Genomic DNA, 18,184 nt, shown 5'->3' on the forward strand with positions numbered 1-18,184 from the left:
GTCAGCGTTTGGGCTGATGCTATTTTATGGTGTACTGGCAGACGGGGATGGTTGGACAGGAATTGCTGTCAGCTAGTTTGTGGGCAGCATCTAACTGTGAGGTGTAGCTTGTAGGCTGGAAGGCAGAGCTGCTCTTCAGATGGACACACACACACACACACCCCCCCCCCCGCTGGAGAAATGGGCTGGCAGGATCCCTGTAAGATTCAAAGGCAAATAGAGAGCCTCTCCCACTCCTGGGCAGACTGGAGCCCTGTTAGCAGCCCAGGAGGGAAGCTGGCTGCCTGGAAAGCACTTTTGCAGGGAAGGCCCTGGAATCCTGGCAGGCAGCAAGCTGAGTATGGGCCAGCAGTGTGCTCTTGTGGTGAAATACGTCAACTGCATACTGGGTCCTGTCAGCAAGACTGTAGGCGGCAGGCTGAGCCGGGATTTGCTGCTTTTTCGTATTTGTGAGACTGTATCTGGAGTACTGTGTTCATTTTTGAGCTCCCCAGAACAAGGAAGGCACTGCTATACTGGAGCAAACTGGCTGGCAGTCCACGAAAAAAATGAAGGAGCTGGAATGCAATATGTAAGCAGAAAACTGGTACTGAAACTAGAAAAATGATTTCTTCAGCCAAAAGAAGAGAAAGCTCATGGGAGATTGTCTTGCTATCTTCAGTTACCTGACAGGCAGCTGTAGAGGGTTCAGAGCCAGGCTTCTCTCAGAAGTGCAGTGAAAGGATGAGAAGCAGCAAACACTGGCTTGGAGCACAAGAAATTCACACTTGATGGAAGAAAAAAAAAATCTTCACTTTGAGGGTGATGGAACCTTGAAGGAGCAGAAGGCTGAACTATAGACCTCCTGGGGTCCCTTTTAGCTTGAGTTACTTTGTGATTGGCAGGTCTGACAAGAAGCAATAGGGTATTTATACAACATTGCAGGCAACAAGGTTTGTTGACCCATGGGTCAACAGGTATTCCCTGTTTCTTGTATATGCTGATTTGTTCTTCACTGTGAAAATTCCTTTCTCTCTCTAGTTTATACTTCACTGGTGGGTTATAAAGTTTTGCTTGTTGCATAATGGATTTTTTTGTAAGCTGTTTAATTCAGCCTGCAGGTTTGAGTGGGAAGAGAACTGCATGTTACGTCACTTAGTGGGAGCTTATTTTCTTAAGGATTTCTATTTCTCAAAAATCACATGTTTTCAGGAGCTTTAGAATTAGAAATATATATAAAACAACTGCTTCTTTACATGTGCACATGGAGAATACAGAGAAGCTTTCTGCATAGAGATTTTTTTCAATGTGATTATCTTCCTAGACATGCATCTTACATGTTGCAAGCATACATTCATCTCCTATTTCTATGACTGCAGTAATTAAATGATAATTAGCACCATCTCTGAGAGCCTGGCTTTAATTTAATACAGCGTATCTTCACAGGTGGAGAGGTTCTAATTTAAACTTCAGGTCATTTCTGCTTGATGAAAGAGGTTTTGATACTCAGGATTTAAAGCAGGGAGCCAGGCAATGCTGTTTTCCTTTTGGCTTTATGTGCAGCTGACCGCTTGTGTTACCTTATGTGTCTTTCTAGTAAATGTTCCCTGGAAAAAAAAAGCCACTATTTTGTTTCCCTCTGGAGTCATCCCACCAAATTTACAGTCCTGTTGTAATAATTGAGATCATTTGGGAAATGCTGGTATATAGAGATAATTTTTTTGGAGAAGGTGAATGGGGTTTCTCCTGGTGAAAGCTGCTGTCTCTGAAGTATCTACATTTATATGGTCCTTAACACAGTGAGGCTGTGATTTGTGATTACAGCTTTTAGTCATGTTAGATCCGAGACAGCTGGGATGTGGCTAACGTGGGGTTTTTTTGGCTAGATTTAGTTATACTTTAATCAGAGTTTTACCTTGGTAAAATTTAAAAAACAACTTTTTTAAAAAAAACCAACCCACAACAGAAGTCAACCTGAAGTGGAAACTGCATTATTAGACTCAAAGAAGACATTTTAGAAGATGAAACTTTGCTAGCAATTAATTGTATCTAATTTTGGCAGCCTCCTTAGCCTGTCAGTGAAAAGAGCAATGGATCTTGAGGCTGCTTTCTGGAGAAAGCTCTGAAGAGTCGTTTTCCTGAGCATGCCTTCCTGAAATACAAATATATAACATATGTTTAAGTTAATTTGCCCTGCCTTTTGCAAGTAATACAAATTTGATGTAACTGTAACTGTATAAATGTGTGAATAAAATTCCCATTCCAAAATAAGTGGATTTCCAAGATACTGTATGGAAATGTCTTTGTTACCAGCCTACGTACAGTTCAGACCAGCAAATTAACAGCTTTTGTGATTATACTGACTTGTTACATAGCTAACAACCCCATGGCCTCTGCAGTGCCAAGGACAAATCACTCGTACACTTTTGAGTCTGTTAAGCCAAAAAAAGAGGATCTCAGCAGGCCAAGGGAGTAGTTCCCTTCTGCTTGAGGCACTATGTATTTTCAACTCAGTGCTCTGCTAATGCAGGCAGACTGGGTTCGAGCCACCGTGCATCCTTCAGAGAAGCAGTGTGCGAGTGCTGGAAAATGCTGCCATTTTCTGGTTGTTTCTTTGCTTCTCTCTCCTGTACCCAGTGGCGTTTTGGAAAATTACTGATATGCCTGGTGCGGTCCCTCCATTGTCACGGAGGATCTTGCGACAGGCTGTGTGGGGCCACTGGGTGGCATCGCTGCATCATTTTGGGGTTCATGGATGTTTTACTGTTCAGGAACATCAGCAAGATGCCAGCTGTCCAAACAAGAAAAATAAGCAAAAGAGCTCACTTAGATAATTTAGGAACAAAAACATGAGCTGCTCCGTTGTAGTTTTTCTCTTGTGCTTCATATTAATGTAAGTAATGCTTGCTTATATCTTTGACGTTAGTACTTCATACTGTTCCATTCATGCAAAACTGATAACACCGATTAACTTAAATGCAGATTACACTCACCCATGCACATAAACAATGACAATATTAACACTGGAAAAAATACCATGATTCTGTTGCTGAACATTGCAATAATATTTACCGGACCAAAAGAAACCTTTACCAGACTTTAGATGAAAAGAGGCAAAGATGCAGTTGGAAGGCTGTGCTAATCCTTTTGCTTTCTAGTGGACTGGGGTAGTATATATAGAAATAAATACATTTCAACAGAATCTACATGTCCATGTTTTTCAACATATATCATCTCAGTATTCCTATGAGGTTATCCTATCAGTCCTGCTGTTAGGGGATCTAATACAGAAAGGGTAACATGATTTGTACGAGGATGCTTGGAACGTCCTTATGCAGAGAATTGAATCTAGGTACCCTGACGTTTATCTTTGTATGTGGACAACAACAAAAACCCCACAAAAAAATAATCTGGAAGGTTTATATTGATTTTGCCTATTGTGTGATTGCACCTATGAATTAACGGTGCTCTTAAAATTCTTTCAAGGGTTGAATGTTTTTCAAAGGTGGGGGGTTTTCCATTTGAGAGTAATCCTGTTCTTGAAAAAAAAAGATTATTCTATAAGATAGTTGGGGTTTTCTGTCCCTTTCTTTCCCTAACTCCCCTTTTAACTTAAGTTGCCTTTAAAAATGGTCTGTGTGGTCTTTTTTTTTTTTTTTTTTTTTTTCTTATGTCTTCCAGAACAGTTTAATTGGGATGATTATCTGAAAGAAACTGAATCAGTGGCTGCTCCTCTACATTGTTTCAGACAGGTATGCCTGATACTATTTTGCAAGTGTGTGTACGTGTGTGTTACAGGGTGATCCTAGAGCAATTTTTATGTTCAGACTGATTGCAAACTTCCCATTTGACTTCTTTTGATCTGGAGTTATCAGTAGCTTACAGTTTTGGCAGATGCTAGCTGCTGAAGTTTTTCATACTTGGTGTCCGCCTCAAGCCAAACTTTGAGGGTTTCATTAAAATTGTAGCTTTGGACTCTGTTTTCTTTTTAAAAAAAGACTAGTTAATGAAAACCGCTAGGCTTATCAGAGTTCAAAAGTATTTTCTACTTTTTCCAGTAATCTTAGAGGTACCATAGTTTTAGTGAAAATTAATTTGGCTGATCATCAGAGGAGCCTTTCTCCTGCCCCATTTTTGAAAGAGTCCTTTCAGTTCTGGCTAGCTACAAGATGTATGTGGGTGTGTAGTGGAGTTTATTCACCACTTTTCTGGATCTCTCAAATACGTTTTAATTTTGTCTCTTTCTGAGCACAGTGCTTTTTTCAAAGGAGTAACAGATACTGAAGTTAAAAAAAATAAATCAAGAGGAATATATGGGAATACAAAGGAAATACTGGATTTATAATGAAGGGTGTTTAATGTACTATTTTCATATTCTATGCTGTGCCCTACAAGTTTGGTTTCCCTGCCCTCCCCGCAATGGTTTGGTATGTAGTTGCAGGTGCAGTTTAAATCTACCATCTTGTGTGAGCTAATGACCTCCGGTTATTCGGCTCTCTGGAGACTGAGTCGACCTCTGCAGGCATCTTTTTCACTATTGAAGGAGCTGGGGCCACTGTTTTTCCAATCTGAGGAGCATCTTAGCTGCGTAAAGTTAAATAGGATGAGTTTTGGTCTGTATGCCTTCACTGTGTTAGGAAAATAGATGCTGAAGGAATTGGATAGTTCAGGTTGATAGAACTGTAATAGGTGTGACAAGCGGTGCATGTCTAGTTTAGTGGATTGGACGTGTTCAGAAAGGTATCTTCTAGGGTTCATTGGTAGTCTGATGATATTGTAAATCTTACTGGCCTCCATTGGCGACCAAACAAAAAGCAACGCAAATGGAATAGTCTCAGGAGAGGAACCATCACTCAGTGAATCTGTAGTTGTTGCAGGAATGGAGAACAGGGAGAGAGAAATGCAGGTGGGAGCATTTCCTTGTAGTAGATCTTGAATCTCAGCTTGCTGTTTGCAGATGAGGAAGGTCAAAGAGCCCCTCACGTGCTGCTTTTGATGAGAGATGGCTAAGAATAGTAGTGCCCAAAGCTCTGTTTGAGTGCAGCTTCAGAAATTAATTCTACAGCGCGTGTTTTTCACAGTGGATAGCAGCTCAAGGCAGAGACCTCAAACTCTGCTTGGGTAGGGGCAGAGGGCAGTAGTGTACCCCTGGATCATTCTGAGGTCAATGCCATACTCGCAGACCATAGACCACCATGACCAGAGTGTGTATGTTCCTGAGAGATGTAGCTACTGCAGAAAGCCGCTCAGAAGCCTTTCTTTGTGCCTTTCTTGCACCTTCCTTTTCTCTACTACTGCTCAAGAGGTCCAAACTGGGCAACTGAGTAACACCTTAAATAAAGATGCTTAAGTGACATGCATTGACTGGAGCTAGATAAAATCAAGTGACCTGGATTGCTTAAGAAGCGTGTGGTTTGGAAGGAAAAGCTTTAATTTTTGTGCATAGAAAATTTCAAAACAATTTACATATGCAGACTTTCAGTTTTTCTAAGAGTTGACCTTTAAGTAGAAAGTGATATGCAAAGTTAATTAGTGCAGAGCTAGCTCCTCTCACTACACAGTGTTTGCAGATTTTAGAAACTAAAGTGCTTGAGATTTCTGTAGGACTAATTTGACTTTTATTGGGTTACACATGAATTCTACATGTCATTATCACTCTGTGTAATGCAAAGAAATATACTGCTGTGGCCACCCAGAAAACAAATAGCAGAGAGAAGCTTAATTTGACAATTATATCCAGAATTTGTGACCTGTGGGAATTCTACAAAGTTTTAATTTTGTAGTAATTAAAAATGACTGAGGGAGCCATAAATTAAAGTCTCTACCATAAATTAAGATACAAGCACAGACAGCTAATGGAAATTGATTAAAGTATTTATCTTAATTTAGAAGGTATTTTATCTGTTGCTCTAAGTTGTTTTTAATTACTACTTACAATTTTGGTGCATTCCACATCCCTTTCTCTCACCCTGAAAGTTTTTTCAAGCAGTTGAAAATTTTAAATTAAAAAACTCGGTCCCTTGTGGTTTGAACAGAGCTTAAAACACTGAGTGGATTTTGTTATTTTGCTGAAAGGATGGACAGGCATGGGGGAGTTACCTTTTGAGTAGAATGCCTTGAGTTATTGTTATTTAAACAAGCTCACCTTTTCTACAAACAAACAAACTCCCCAGTTTCTCAGTTTCAGTTGCTTTTCATGGTTGTAGAAAATAACAGGTTGACAAGCAATATTCTGAAATTGAATTGCCCTTTAAATTTAATATGCTTAGGCTCCCCTTTCAGACAGCCTGCTGTCTAAATGCAGCATTGGCAGATGCTACACTCAGTGTTCACTGAATATTACTCTCCTCTGTTTTTGGGCTTGGGCTCCTCCAGGGCTACTGCTATTGATCTAGGGTGTGTTGTAAGTAGTGCACCTGCACACCACAGCAAATAGAGCAAGATGTATTTAAAAAAATTAAATGTGGTGGAGACAAACTAACACTTATTACGGTAGCAGATTTCTTCAGCCTTTTTCTGTGTACCCAGACAAATAAGCCCACCCTTGTCTACTTACTATGGGATCCCCACCTGACCTGGTCAGGCAGGCAGGAGAAGGAACATGTGAATCTTGTGAGCATGAATGCCCATGGTTTTGGTTTTTCTACCTGCCTCCCATATTAGGATTCAGATTGTATTAGTCTGTGTGGGATAGCTATGGGGTTTAAGTGTCAGGAGGAAGGCTGCCTACAATTCTTGGCATCTGTGTTCAAGAGCAGCTTTGTTCTGGAAGAGCTGCAGAAAAGGGCTTCTGAGTTTGGTTTGTTTGTTTGTTTTTGTTTTTTTTGTGTGAGTTGGTTTGGAGGCTTTTTTCAGTTGACTGGCATGTTTCCGGATGTCCTTGTTTTCCATTCACTTCAAGTATTAATCGCTGCTCCCCCATCTTTATGTTCATATCTTCATCCAGATTCCCTTGTTACCCTTCTTAGCGTAAGTCTTGTTTTAGAAATCAGTCATGTTTATTCAGTAGGAACATCAAGTATCTGAAATGGTAGCTGTTGGCTGGCTTTTCTGACTTGCTGCTAAACATTAAACACGTGCTGGTGAACACAAGTTCAAAGGCTTCTTTATATTTACCATTTGTATATGTTTGGATGAATGAAAGCTGTATATTGAACTGGCTGGTAAATTTATCTGTACTAATTTTACCTTTTATTGTAGTCTAGAATTCCACCTACAAACGATTTCAAAGTTGGTATGAAACTGGAAGCCCATGATCCTCGCAATGTTACCTCGGTTTGTATAGCTACGGTAATTGGAATCACTGGTGCCAGGCTAAGGTTGCGGCTGGATGGAAGTGACAACAAAAATGATTTTTGGAGGCTTGTGGATTCCTCAGACATACAGCCCATTGGGACCTGCGAAAAGAAAGGGGGCATGCTCCAGCCTCCACTTGGTAAGAAACAAAACTTCTGAACTAATGTGCGTGGAGTACTGCTTTGACAAGTTGATTTTACCTTTTTGTCTTGGTGAAACATTTCACCAAACTAGTATTTAATTGAAAAAGATGTAAGCAAACTGATTCAGGCTAATTGCATTGTGGCTTTTTCTTCTTTTTGGATTCCTCTGACATAAGAATGGGCAGAATAATTAGTTTGAGTTGTGTTTGGGGTTTTTAAAGTAGTCCCTTAACATTAAATGGGAGTGTCTGACAGCTTTGTTGACGATGAGATACACTGTCGTGCACATTTTATAAATGTTCCCTCATACACGCCCTGTCTTTGGAGTGTGTACAGATACCATGTTTTCTTGCTTGATGCTGTGTGTGCTCCTTTGAGTAGACCTTGGTAAGAGCTGGGGAAAGCTGACCTGCCTGGTTCCTCTTTGGTGACTGGGAGAGCAGCTCAGTAGAAGGTGCTCGCTGTTAGCCAACCTGTGCAGCCCTCGGCGGAAGGTGCAGCAGTTCAGGACAGCCTGAATGATTTCTTGGGCACTGGGCAAATGGGTTGAGGTCTGGGAAAGGCAGGATAGGGTGTGTTAGTGGTGATATTGCAGCCTTCTGCTCTAAGATAGGAGAAACAGCATTCCAGAGCTGTAGGAAACTACAAGCTTATATTGTGTGTGATTCTCATTTCCTCAAAGGAACACATGTTGGGGAACATCTGCTCAGTTTTTCATGACTAGTGTGTGAGCACAAGTAATGCTCGTGAACAAGGTGTAGCTTTCCTATGCTTAGAAATAGTACACAGAATTTCTTTTGCCTTCTGTGAGCAATATGGGGGACAACATCACGTGTCTTCCGAAACTGAGATATAATGCATGGGCTTAGTCTTACTGAGGAAGTTTATTAAACGGGGAACCGTACAAACAGTTCCTTGCTATACAAGGAATAGTCAGAGGTAACTCTGACTGACTGCTAGGGATAATGAAGTGTGGTATCACCTTGCTGTGATTGTCCTGTATATTTAGATCTGCATTTTTGTACCAGGGATTTTTACAAGGGCATGTAGTGATAGGACAAGGGGTAATGTCTTTAAGCAGAAAGAGGGTAGATTTAGGTTGGGTATTGGGAAGAAATTCTTCACAGTGAGGGTGGTCAGGCACTGGAACAGGCTGCCCAGAGAAGCTGTGGATGCCCCATCCCTGAAAGCGTTCAAGGCCAGGCTGGATGGGGCTTTGAGCAACCTGGTCTAGTGGAAGGTGTCCCTGCCCAGGGCAGGGGGGGTTGGAACTAATGATCCTTAAGGTCCCTTCCAACCCAAACCATTCTATGATTCTGTGATATTTGTTGTAGGGAAACTTCTAGGTGTGGAAATCTTTAAAGAAACACAGTTTTCACATTAGTCTGAAAATAGGTCTGCTTTTAAAAAGGAGGAAAAAAATGATAAAAATCTATCTTAAAACCTCCACAGCAGCAACACCCCCTCCCCTGTTTCCTGTTATCTTCTGTAATTTTTAGAAGACGCAAGAAATAATGTTCTTAATATAAAAAACAAACTGTAAGCAGAACTGGTTACTGCTAGTTTCCCATTGTATCGTTATGAACCTGCTTCTGGTTTGGGGTTATCAGTAACTTACAGATTTCTCATTAGAGGTTTGGTGAACATAGGTATGCTTTCTCTTAGTAGCATCTGAAAAAACTTGTCATTCCAATTTGTTAACCACTTTCAGTTCTTCTGTTTGAAAGATGAAGTGAAAAGTATCACTTCACTACAGCATGAAACCTGATTTGCTTGTAGAGAGGCAGACAGACACAGGAGCAATTGATGTAACTGTTAAGGCACTTCACATAGATTATAAGGGTAGATTCTTTTGTGCTGTTGTGCTGCTTTAGAAACACAAGGAAAGCTGTGCAACCAGGGTGCCAGTCTAGAAGAATATTATTTGGGATAGATAGATGTGGTTTGAGCCCAGAAGGGCTTTTTTCGTTCTTTCCTGTGGATATATAGAGGTTTTGAATGAAAGCACTGGATAGTCTTGACCTGGGGGGAAAAGATTCTGATTTTTATTTTTTTTTTTAAGTTACTCAGTTTAACCTCTCTGAAGTTCTTGGTATAACCTTGTAAAATGAATGCAGTGATACCAGTATGCAAGAGGGCTGTAACAGAGAAGAGTATACCTGTTCCTTCAGCGGCACCTTCATCAATGTTAAATATATGGCTTCAGTTCAGGAGCTTAATGCTTTTTTAAAAGGTGTTTCTAAACCAGTCTGAATAAAACAGCTCTGGTTATGTATAATGGGGGCAGTTGATGCATTAAGAAGATAAACTTTCCATGATTGTCAGTAAAGGTTGATGCCTTCTTCTTTGGGTGCTGTTTCTTACTCCTATTTGTTCAGGCTGCTTGTAGTGCAGCACCTAAAGCTGTTTCCCTGCACCCCAGCATGTAAGTTTACCTGCCCTCAGAACAATTGCTGGTTATTCAGAAAAGAATGTGAGTGCCATTATTTTGTCCTTCCAGCCCTAGATTTTTCTAGAGATAGGCTAAGTTCCAGCAATCAAACGTTCTGGCATACCTAGATAAATTTTTGAAAAAGCCTTTTTGGCAGTTTTACAGCATCCTGTTCCTGGGCAAAGCTGGGAGCTAATTGGGTGTATAATTACCTCCTGTTAGACATTTAAGCAACTGATTTTTAATTTTTTTTTTCTGAGTAGTAGGGAACCTTCTGGATACTAATGTTCCGCTTCTATCATAATAACAAGCTAAAATAGCCCCTCCTACCTGATTTTTACATAGGTTTAATTATGCATGTTGCATAAGGGTTTTGAGAAAGTGATTAATGTAGCAACGGGTTCCTGTTTCAGCCTCTGTTTTTCATAGGTGAGCTTCTCTGTTGTTGAGAGCTTAATGTTCTCAACAAATTCTGTTGAAGATAACATTTTCTCTGGCTTTACCAGAACAACTTAAAGGCCAAATGAAGTTAATAGAAACTGTTGTTTAGTTGTCATTTCTTTGTTTTGCGTATATGTCTCTTCTGGGCTGGCTGGTTAGGAATATTGTGTTTCAGTAACCACATGTGTTTAGGTTGTGTAAAGACTGGTGTCAGACCAGGACTGATAATCAATGAGCTCAGCAGTCCTCAGATTGACACCATTTATCAAATAGGAGCTTTGTATTCATTTAGGTGTTGCATAGATACTTAAAACCTGAAAACTGTTTATTCAACTGAAGATAGCTTAAAGCTACTAATAAAGAACCATTATAGCATATAATCCAATCTTAGATAACTTAATGATTAAAAGGATCAAGAATTGCAGATATGTTGCACCTTTCTAGTTACATTTTTTGAGTTGAATTGTTGAGGCTCAGTTATGAGAGAACTCATCAGTTCCTGGCAGATTCTGGTACTATTTGCTTTGTGGAAAAATTTCCAATTTGCTGTATTATGTCTGTTTTTCTGTAGAACTGTGCCAGACATATAACTACTAAAGACACAGAAAAAATGTCCACTATGTCTGTTATCTTACTCATTACTTTGAAACATCCATCTGGAAAGCACAGAAAGCAAAATGAGAGGGATTTTTTTTTTTTTTTTTTAATTTAACTGGAAAGTAGTTGATCGTAAGGGAAGATTATCTGGAACGAGAATGTTTTCAGCCAAACCTTTGTTCTGCTTGAATAGGGTAGTTCATCTAAACAAATTTGATTATCATTTGTGCTTTTTATTCACTTGTTAATGAAGAATATTAAAGTGGAAACATTTTCCTGTTTATGTTTTTGAATATGATACATGCATTTATTAAAATAATTGTATTTTTGTTTTTCCCTCATATATGTTCCTTGGTTTGTAAGGCTATTTATTTTTTTGTTTTATTTGATGTGGAAGGGAGAAGAAATGATTTTCTTTTGTCTGTGGTCTGGTGAAAGAATTAAAAGTGTCTTGAAAATAAAAAGGTATCTTCTCAATAAATGAGAGGAGCTGGAGTGGAGGACGTTATTTTAGAATGAGAGCAAAAAACAGACATGAAAAGTAAGCCAGATGCTTGTGCTGGGCAAGTTTCACTGGACCAGAGATCATGTGGGACAACCTTATGATCTCCAGTACTAGAACTGGCGTGTCATTAAGTCCTAGATGTTTATCTGTAATATCACAAATTATGGTGAGTGATTCTGCAGGCAAATCACTCAGAATGGAAATGCATCGAATAGCTTTCTGCACTGGCAGCAACCCTGTTTCTTCCTTCTTGGCTACTTTCATTTTGGCCCAGTCCAAAACAGAAGGAATGAGGTGTTAGTAAAATAGACTTTATATCCTCCTATTTTATTTTACATATTGAAAGTAGAGCTATTTGTTTGTTTGTTACTCAGGGTTCCAGATGAATGCATCTTCTTGGCCAATGTTTCTCTTAAGAACTCTCAATGGAGCTGAAATGGCACCTGCAGCATTCTTTAAGAAGGTAAGAAGAAAGGGACTGCTAGTAAACAAGTTTTGATCAATTGGTCCATAGCTACATTTTTTAATGAGGATTCCAAGATGTTACTCTGTTGTCTGCAGCACGGGAAGGCAAGACTATTATTTGAAATTACTTTGAACTGGATTGGCAAGCTACAAAGCTGGACAGGAAGTGATCTGCTTCTACTCCATTGAGATAGGCATCTCTTTTCCTGAGCTGAGACTTCAAAGTATGGTGTATTATTTAGAAAAATCGTGTTAGCTCATTTTTTGTGTCTTGTAGATTTAAGATACTACGTATATCGTATTTCTTAATAGCACCATATTAATGTGATTGCGCACAGGAGTAAAAAAAAAATTAATGGGGAATAAGAGTCATTGGAATACAGTGGTGCTTCTATTAAATGTTTTCATTGGGCACATAGTCATAATTTAAATGTAGTGAGAAAGTAGTTGAAAACAGCAGAAAAAGCTCTTCAGTTTTTTAAACATGTCTCTTCAGTAAGTTAGTGTAAAACATGGAAAATTATACAAAACTAACAGTAATATTAAAATGACTAGTTGATTCATTTTTTTGTCGAGGTGGTAAAACCCTGCTGTCACATTGAGTGACTTCATTTTTGATACTGAGAGTGACACTGACAAGTATGTCAGCAAATCAAACACTTGGGTTCAGACCTGCAATTACATTGCTTGCGTGTTAACTTTATATAATTATATACTTTCTTTTTATGTAAGATTATATAAATTTCCTGAGGCGTGATGAGCCTCGCTTCCCAGTGCTAGCCTACCAGCATGTTTGAGGTGGCTTTTGGGTAATGAGGCTCCTGAGACTGAGGTGGTAATTCACGTTCCATCAGGTCACAACTCCTGCTGTGGGGGTACACTTATGCTGGTCACATTGACTTGATTTTTGTTTTTCTTTTGTCCACTTGGAATTGGTCTCAGGCCAACTGAGTTAACAGAGGCCTGTAAATAATGTCCAATGCTAATGAATTTTTCATGGATTAATTGAGAGGTGAAGCTTTTACCAGGCAGTTATCAGTCCCCAGAAATATCCATTCCCTGCAAACCTTCTCTTCTTTATTAGCATGTAATAATTTCATTTTAGTGTCTTTGCTGTCTTGCTGCTCCGACATAATGTATGGGGTGCAACCTACTGCTTATGTAAATACTTCTAGCAGGGTCTTTCTGTCATGGAGAATTTTGCTAATTATCCCAGCTGTGTTTTTGGGAACAGAATCTGGATTTTTTATAGCACAGAAGAGCAAAACCAAATTTGAAATATGAGTAGGTGTCCTTGAATGTCTACTATAACTTTTTGAGAGTAGTGGGTGTAAGAAGTAAGGATTTGAAGATAAATAGAGGTTTGTTTTTTTATTTTTAAGAGGCCATAGAAATACAAATATTCTACTACTCTTTACTTTTGTAGGAACCACCAAAACCTGTGCCAAACTGCTTTAAAGTTGGAATGAAACTTGAAGCTATAGATAGAAAAAACCCATACTTGATTTGCCCAGCAACCATTGGAGATGTTAAAGGAGATGAAGTTTTTGTTACATTTGATGGCTGGAGAGGAGCATTTGACTATTGGTGCAGATGTGATTCTCGAGATATTTTCCCCGTTGGATGGTGTAGCTTGACAGGAGATGCATTACAACCACCAGGGAACAATGGTAAGAGGACTAATAATATTGCTTAATTATTTCCCCCTCAATTACAGCAGAATTGTAAAAACCAGCTGGCTGTATGCAGATAAGACTGAAGATTTGATTTGTGAGTAGCTGATGAGGATGAAATGTTGTTAAATTTTCTTTATGAAGTTTAAAGCTAATAGGGTAGTTTTTGGGAAACAATTTTGTTCATAGTAACTCTGAGAACATGTTTGATTTAATACTGTTAGGAGGGCTTTTGATAATCTTTATTTTTTGTGTGCTTATGAAGAATCTGGGACTCAAACAAGATTTTGCTGTTTGTATTCTAGTTAGTTAACTGCTGCTGTTTAATGATACTAATATATTGGCTCCAGCAGCACTTTAAGAACGTAGTCTTTGCCTCTGTGATGATTGCAAGTTTAAACTATATATTTAGTGTTTCTTCCTTCATACTCAAAAAATTCTGTCTTGAAGCTGCCTATTCTGAATGCGTTATCATCCTCATGCCTTTAAGGAGGTTTGTACATAGAGTTACAGAGCCCCTTTAACTAATGGCCACTGTGCTTTATAATACACAGCTATCTACCTTAGGAAGAAGGGAAATGGCATAAAGAAGGGTATCCCTGAATGCAACCCCTCTGCTACTCTAGGGACCTCTTGTCATGTTTCTGTACTATAAGGCATTTTTTCTCTCAAGCTGTTTGAGTTCTTCCATTCCTTTCAAATTTGACAGAAAGAGAGGTTTTTAAAAAGGGGTACCATATTTTAGTTAATTACTTTAATATCGTGGACCAGAATAATTGTTCTTATGGTGAGCATTTTCACAGCTGGTGTTAGGTGAGCAAGGAACTAGCAGACCAGTATCACAGAACTCTCACTGGAACTACTAAATGAACAGAAGCAAGAAGGCAAGAAATCAGTCATGTTTACTGCCCTCTCCATCCCCATTGTTTTTCTCAATCTCTTGCCAGCAGGTCGAGAACCATATGGAAAATCTAAATGAAATTGAGTTAAGTGTACCTCTGCATCTTTGCCCTCATCTGCCTGTCTGTATTTACTGTCTACAGTTACTGCCAGTGGTCATAGTACCTGTAATGTAGTTTAGTCTGTTTTGGTGGATTTTAGCAAGGGAGCAACTCTGCGTGTAGCTGTACTGGCAGATCCGGGATGACCTGCCAGTACAAACCTGCAGGGGGAAGGCAGGTGAGGGCAATCTGCATTTGATCAGAAGGCATCTAATAGGTACCAAGCTGACCTCAGTCTTAATGTTTCTGTGCTCCCAACCTGGAAACTGTCTCAGCTTCTTCAGAAGGTTGACCTTGTCTCGAGAAATCATGATGAGATGTGTTATTATGGTAAGTTAATTACATTAATTGTGGTGAAATAAAATGGCTTTGTACAAAAGAGATTGTCTAAATAAGTGGCGTAAAATTAAAATTTTAGAAGATATTTTTGTGACAGTTTAGGTGGCTGAGTCCAATTGCATCTTCTGGAAAGATGTATTATTAAATTGTTTAGTCTACTCCAGTTTTCCAGCTGGAAAACCAGCAATATTTTGAGATAATACATACAGAATTTTTCTTGCCTGATTAGGGCTTGATAGAGATCAAAGAGTTGTTTAACAATTAGTTAGTAAAGTTGATTACCTGAACAACTGGAATATGTAATAAAACAATATTCTTGCCTATGTTCAAATTTGCTGAATACTTGAAATACCTTCCCAGGTACTTTTATGGATTCCATTGCTTTGTTATGCAAAACAATAATGCTAGGCATTAATAAAACTTGAAGCAAGGGTCTTACAGACTTGTAGTCAAAACTGAGAATTTTGGACGTGTGGTAGAAACAGAGTGCAGAGAGGTGCAGACTGGGGGTTTTGTTGTTTTTAAATCTACAAGTGAGCCCAAAGTTAACTGCAGTTTTATTAAAATTGCATATGCTCCTTCTTCCCCTGTTCAGAGCATGAAGAATTTGTTCTTCGAATTTTGCTTCATGTGCTTATTTTTTGTGGTGTTTGTGCATGTCATACACATACAAGTCAAATTGACATAGCTAGATGAAATATTTTTTGCTCTCAGGTTATGTTTTTCACTGTTACTTTATAGCTTTTGAGCCATTAAAGCACTGTAATGATAGTCCTTTATTAAGATGTAAAGTGTAATCAAGTCATTTCAATTCAGAAATATGATGATGTTGTCAGGATTCTTCATTAAGTCACATTAACATTGACTACTCCTGTTAAGGAAGAAATGTATGACAGATACTGTGTTGTAGGGATTCGCTTGAAATATTACAGTATTATTCTGGCCTGGACTTTTTTTCCTGTAGGTTAATTTAGTATTTGTGCCTTGAATTTCTGCAATAGAAAGTGAAAATAATTGACTGAGTGTGGCTTAAATTTCAGAGTGAATCTAATGAGAAGTATTCTTGATTCTTCTAACTACCTCTCCTGAAAGCATTTAAATGTGTTTAATCATTAGTTAAAGGACTGGGGTGGGGGGGAACACACTCCCTCAGATTTTAGGGGACAAGCAAAACCAATATCCTGCAATCCAAGTATGAAAATGATAAAGGATGCTTTAAATTTCATCCATACCTAGGACAACAATTCCCTGCCTTGAGACTTATATTTTGGGGTCTGATTTAACCTTTTGAAAGAGACATGAAATGCAGTAAGGGAGAGAAGATGGCAGGCAAGATTTTATTTCAGCAGTTTACTATCTTAGCAGTTTAGGATGCCTGGAGAGAATGTAGGACCTCTGTCATGGAATGTTTTTAAGAACAGTTTAAACACAGGCTTCTTAGATGTGGATGAATGTATTCAGACCAGATTATGTGGAATGTTTAGTCTTTATAGCCTTTCCTTCTGTAACTCACTATCTGTCTAACTGCTTTAGACACATAAGGTCAGGAACTAAGATGCAATTAATAGCAGATAAAATGGAGAGGATAGGTGAAAAGTTCTTTCGGAGAAACTGTTTTTAGCATTCTTAATTTTCATGTTGATGTTTTGTCTCTGGTCCTTATTAGATGGTGTGACTTAAGTGGACCTGGCTGGGTGTCAGGGTATGTGTACAGTGGTGTGCGATATAGTGTTCAGTTAGCTAATATTGTAGCTCATTTTCTTAGAAATACTCTGATAGAAGTAATTTATGTTAGGTATGGTTTGACAACAGTGCTTGATGTTGGCTTGGCCTTCTGGCCCAAGGTTAATATTCTGTGTCTTTTGGTCATAGAACCATAGAACACTTGGAGAAGGAAGCTGTTATCATCACGTTCCAGGAACCTCCTGGATTGCTTATGCCCTGCTATGCTGTCCCTCCAACAGATACCGGGGTGGTTGAAGTACCCCATGAGGACCAAGGCATGTGAATGTGAGACTGCTCCTGTCTTGTCTATAGTGGGCCTCATCTGCCCGGTCTTCCAGGTTGGGTGGCCTATAGCAGACTCCCAGTATAATGTCACCTGTCCCTGCCCTTGCTTTGATACTGACCCGTAAGCTCTCAGTTGGCTCCTCAGTCACTTAAGTGCTTTTAGAGATTACTTGTCACTCAGGAACATAATTGTGAACTATAGCTGGTGAAAAAAGTTGACATGATAATGTCTATGCTGGATCAGTCTGAAGGACCATCTGCTCAAGCAGGCTTTCTCCAGCGGTGGTTGAAAGATGTCTGAAGAAAAGCATAAGCACATAGGAGAGAGGTTTGCAGAAGTATTCCTAATATCTGGCCGTCTACAACCCAGCACCACCCAAGCCCAAAATAATGCTTTTGAGTACCTCCTGCAGGAGCTTGATCTATTTTGTTCAGTTAGATTTTGGATCCATCTGAACTTTTAGCACCTAAAACATCCTGTAGTTAAGGAATTGTGTACTTGAGTATATATTCTGTGGAAAAGGAGATATCCTTTTTCTTTCTGGTAGTTTCACTTGTGCCCTTGTGTTCTTGTACTAAAATAGCTTCTTGTACTTCCAGTACTTGTACAGGAAGAGACAGTAAATAGTCATTCCCTAATTGCCTTCTCAATTTTTCATCACAATTTTCTAGACCTCTGTTCTAGCTTCCCTCACCTGTTTGTATTTCAAACTTCTAAAATCCTGTTCTGGTTTGTTTTTTATTTTTACATAGTTTAATTCCTGTGATCACCCTTGTTCTTTTGTACAGTTTCCATTTCAGCTCTGGCATTTTTGAGCAACTGGAAACAGAAGTGCATGAGGTATTTAAGGCTTAGTGGCATAGTGGTGGTTTCTGTTTTATTTTCTGTTCTTTCTGTAGTTATTTATGAATTGGATTTGGGATTTTTGGACTACTATTGAGTAGTGAATTAATACTGTCATAGAAATACTTATTTTAATGCTAAGATGTCATTTTTGTATACATCAGCTAATAGCCCATCATTGATCACAGGATCTAGCTTGACATTGAATTTAATCTTTTACTTGCTCTACTGGTTGCAAGATCTTTTTATACATATTTACTGACTCAAGTAATTGTTCAGCAGTTGTTGCCATCTTATGCTTTACTCTTGTCCTAGATCATATATGAACTGAATGGCACAAGCCCAAGCAGAGATCTCATCAGGATTTTCTAGAGTCTTCTCTTGACTGTGGAAACGTGTTTATTCCTGGCCACCATTTGGTATTTTCCAAGAAATTCTTTAGAATGATCATGAGTATCTT

General features: G+C 38.9%; 1 protein-coding gene across 12 annotated transcripts in view; it reads left to right on the plus strand.

The window, feature by feature from the left end:
• Window positions 1-18,184, plus strand: part of SCML2 (Scm polycomb group protein like 2) — a 71,754-nt gene that overhangs the window by 22,002 nt on the left and 31,568 nt on the right. For all 12 annotated transcript variants that reach the window (XM_056328666.1, XM_056328663.1, XM_056328664.1 and 9 more), the window contains 4 exons: window positions 3,661-3,731; window positions 7,180-7,414; window positions 11,767-11,855; window positions 13,284-13,527. In XM_056328666.1, coding sequence (XP_056184641.1) covers window positions 3,661-3,731; window positions 7,180-7,414; window positions 11,767-11,855; window positions 13,284-13,527 — 639 coding nt within the window. The remainder of the gene's footprint in view (window positions 1-3,660; window positions 3,732-7,179; window positions 7,415-11,766; window positions 11,856-13,283; window positions 13,528-18,184) is intronic.

The sequence above is a fragment of the Falco biarmicus genome, chromosome 2, assembly GCF_023638135.1.
Source record: "Falco biarmicus isolate bFalBia1 chromosome 2, bFalBia1.pri, whole genome shotgun sequence".
Lineage (NCBI taxonomy): Eukaryota > Metazoa > Chordata > Aves > Falconiformes > Falconidae > Falco > Falco biarmicus.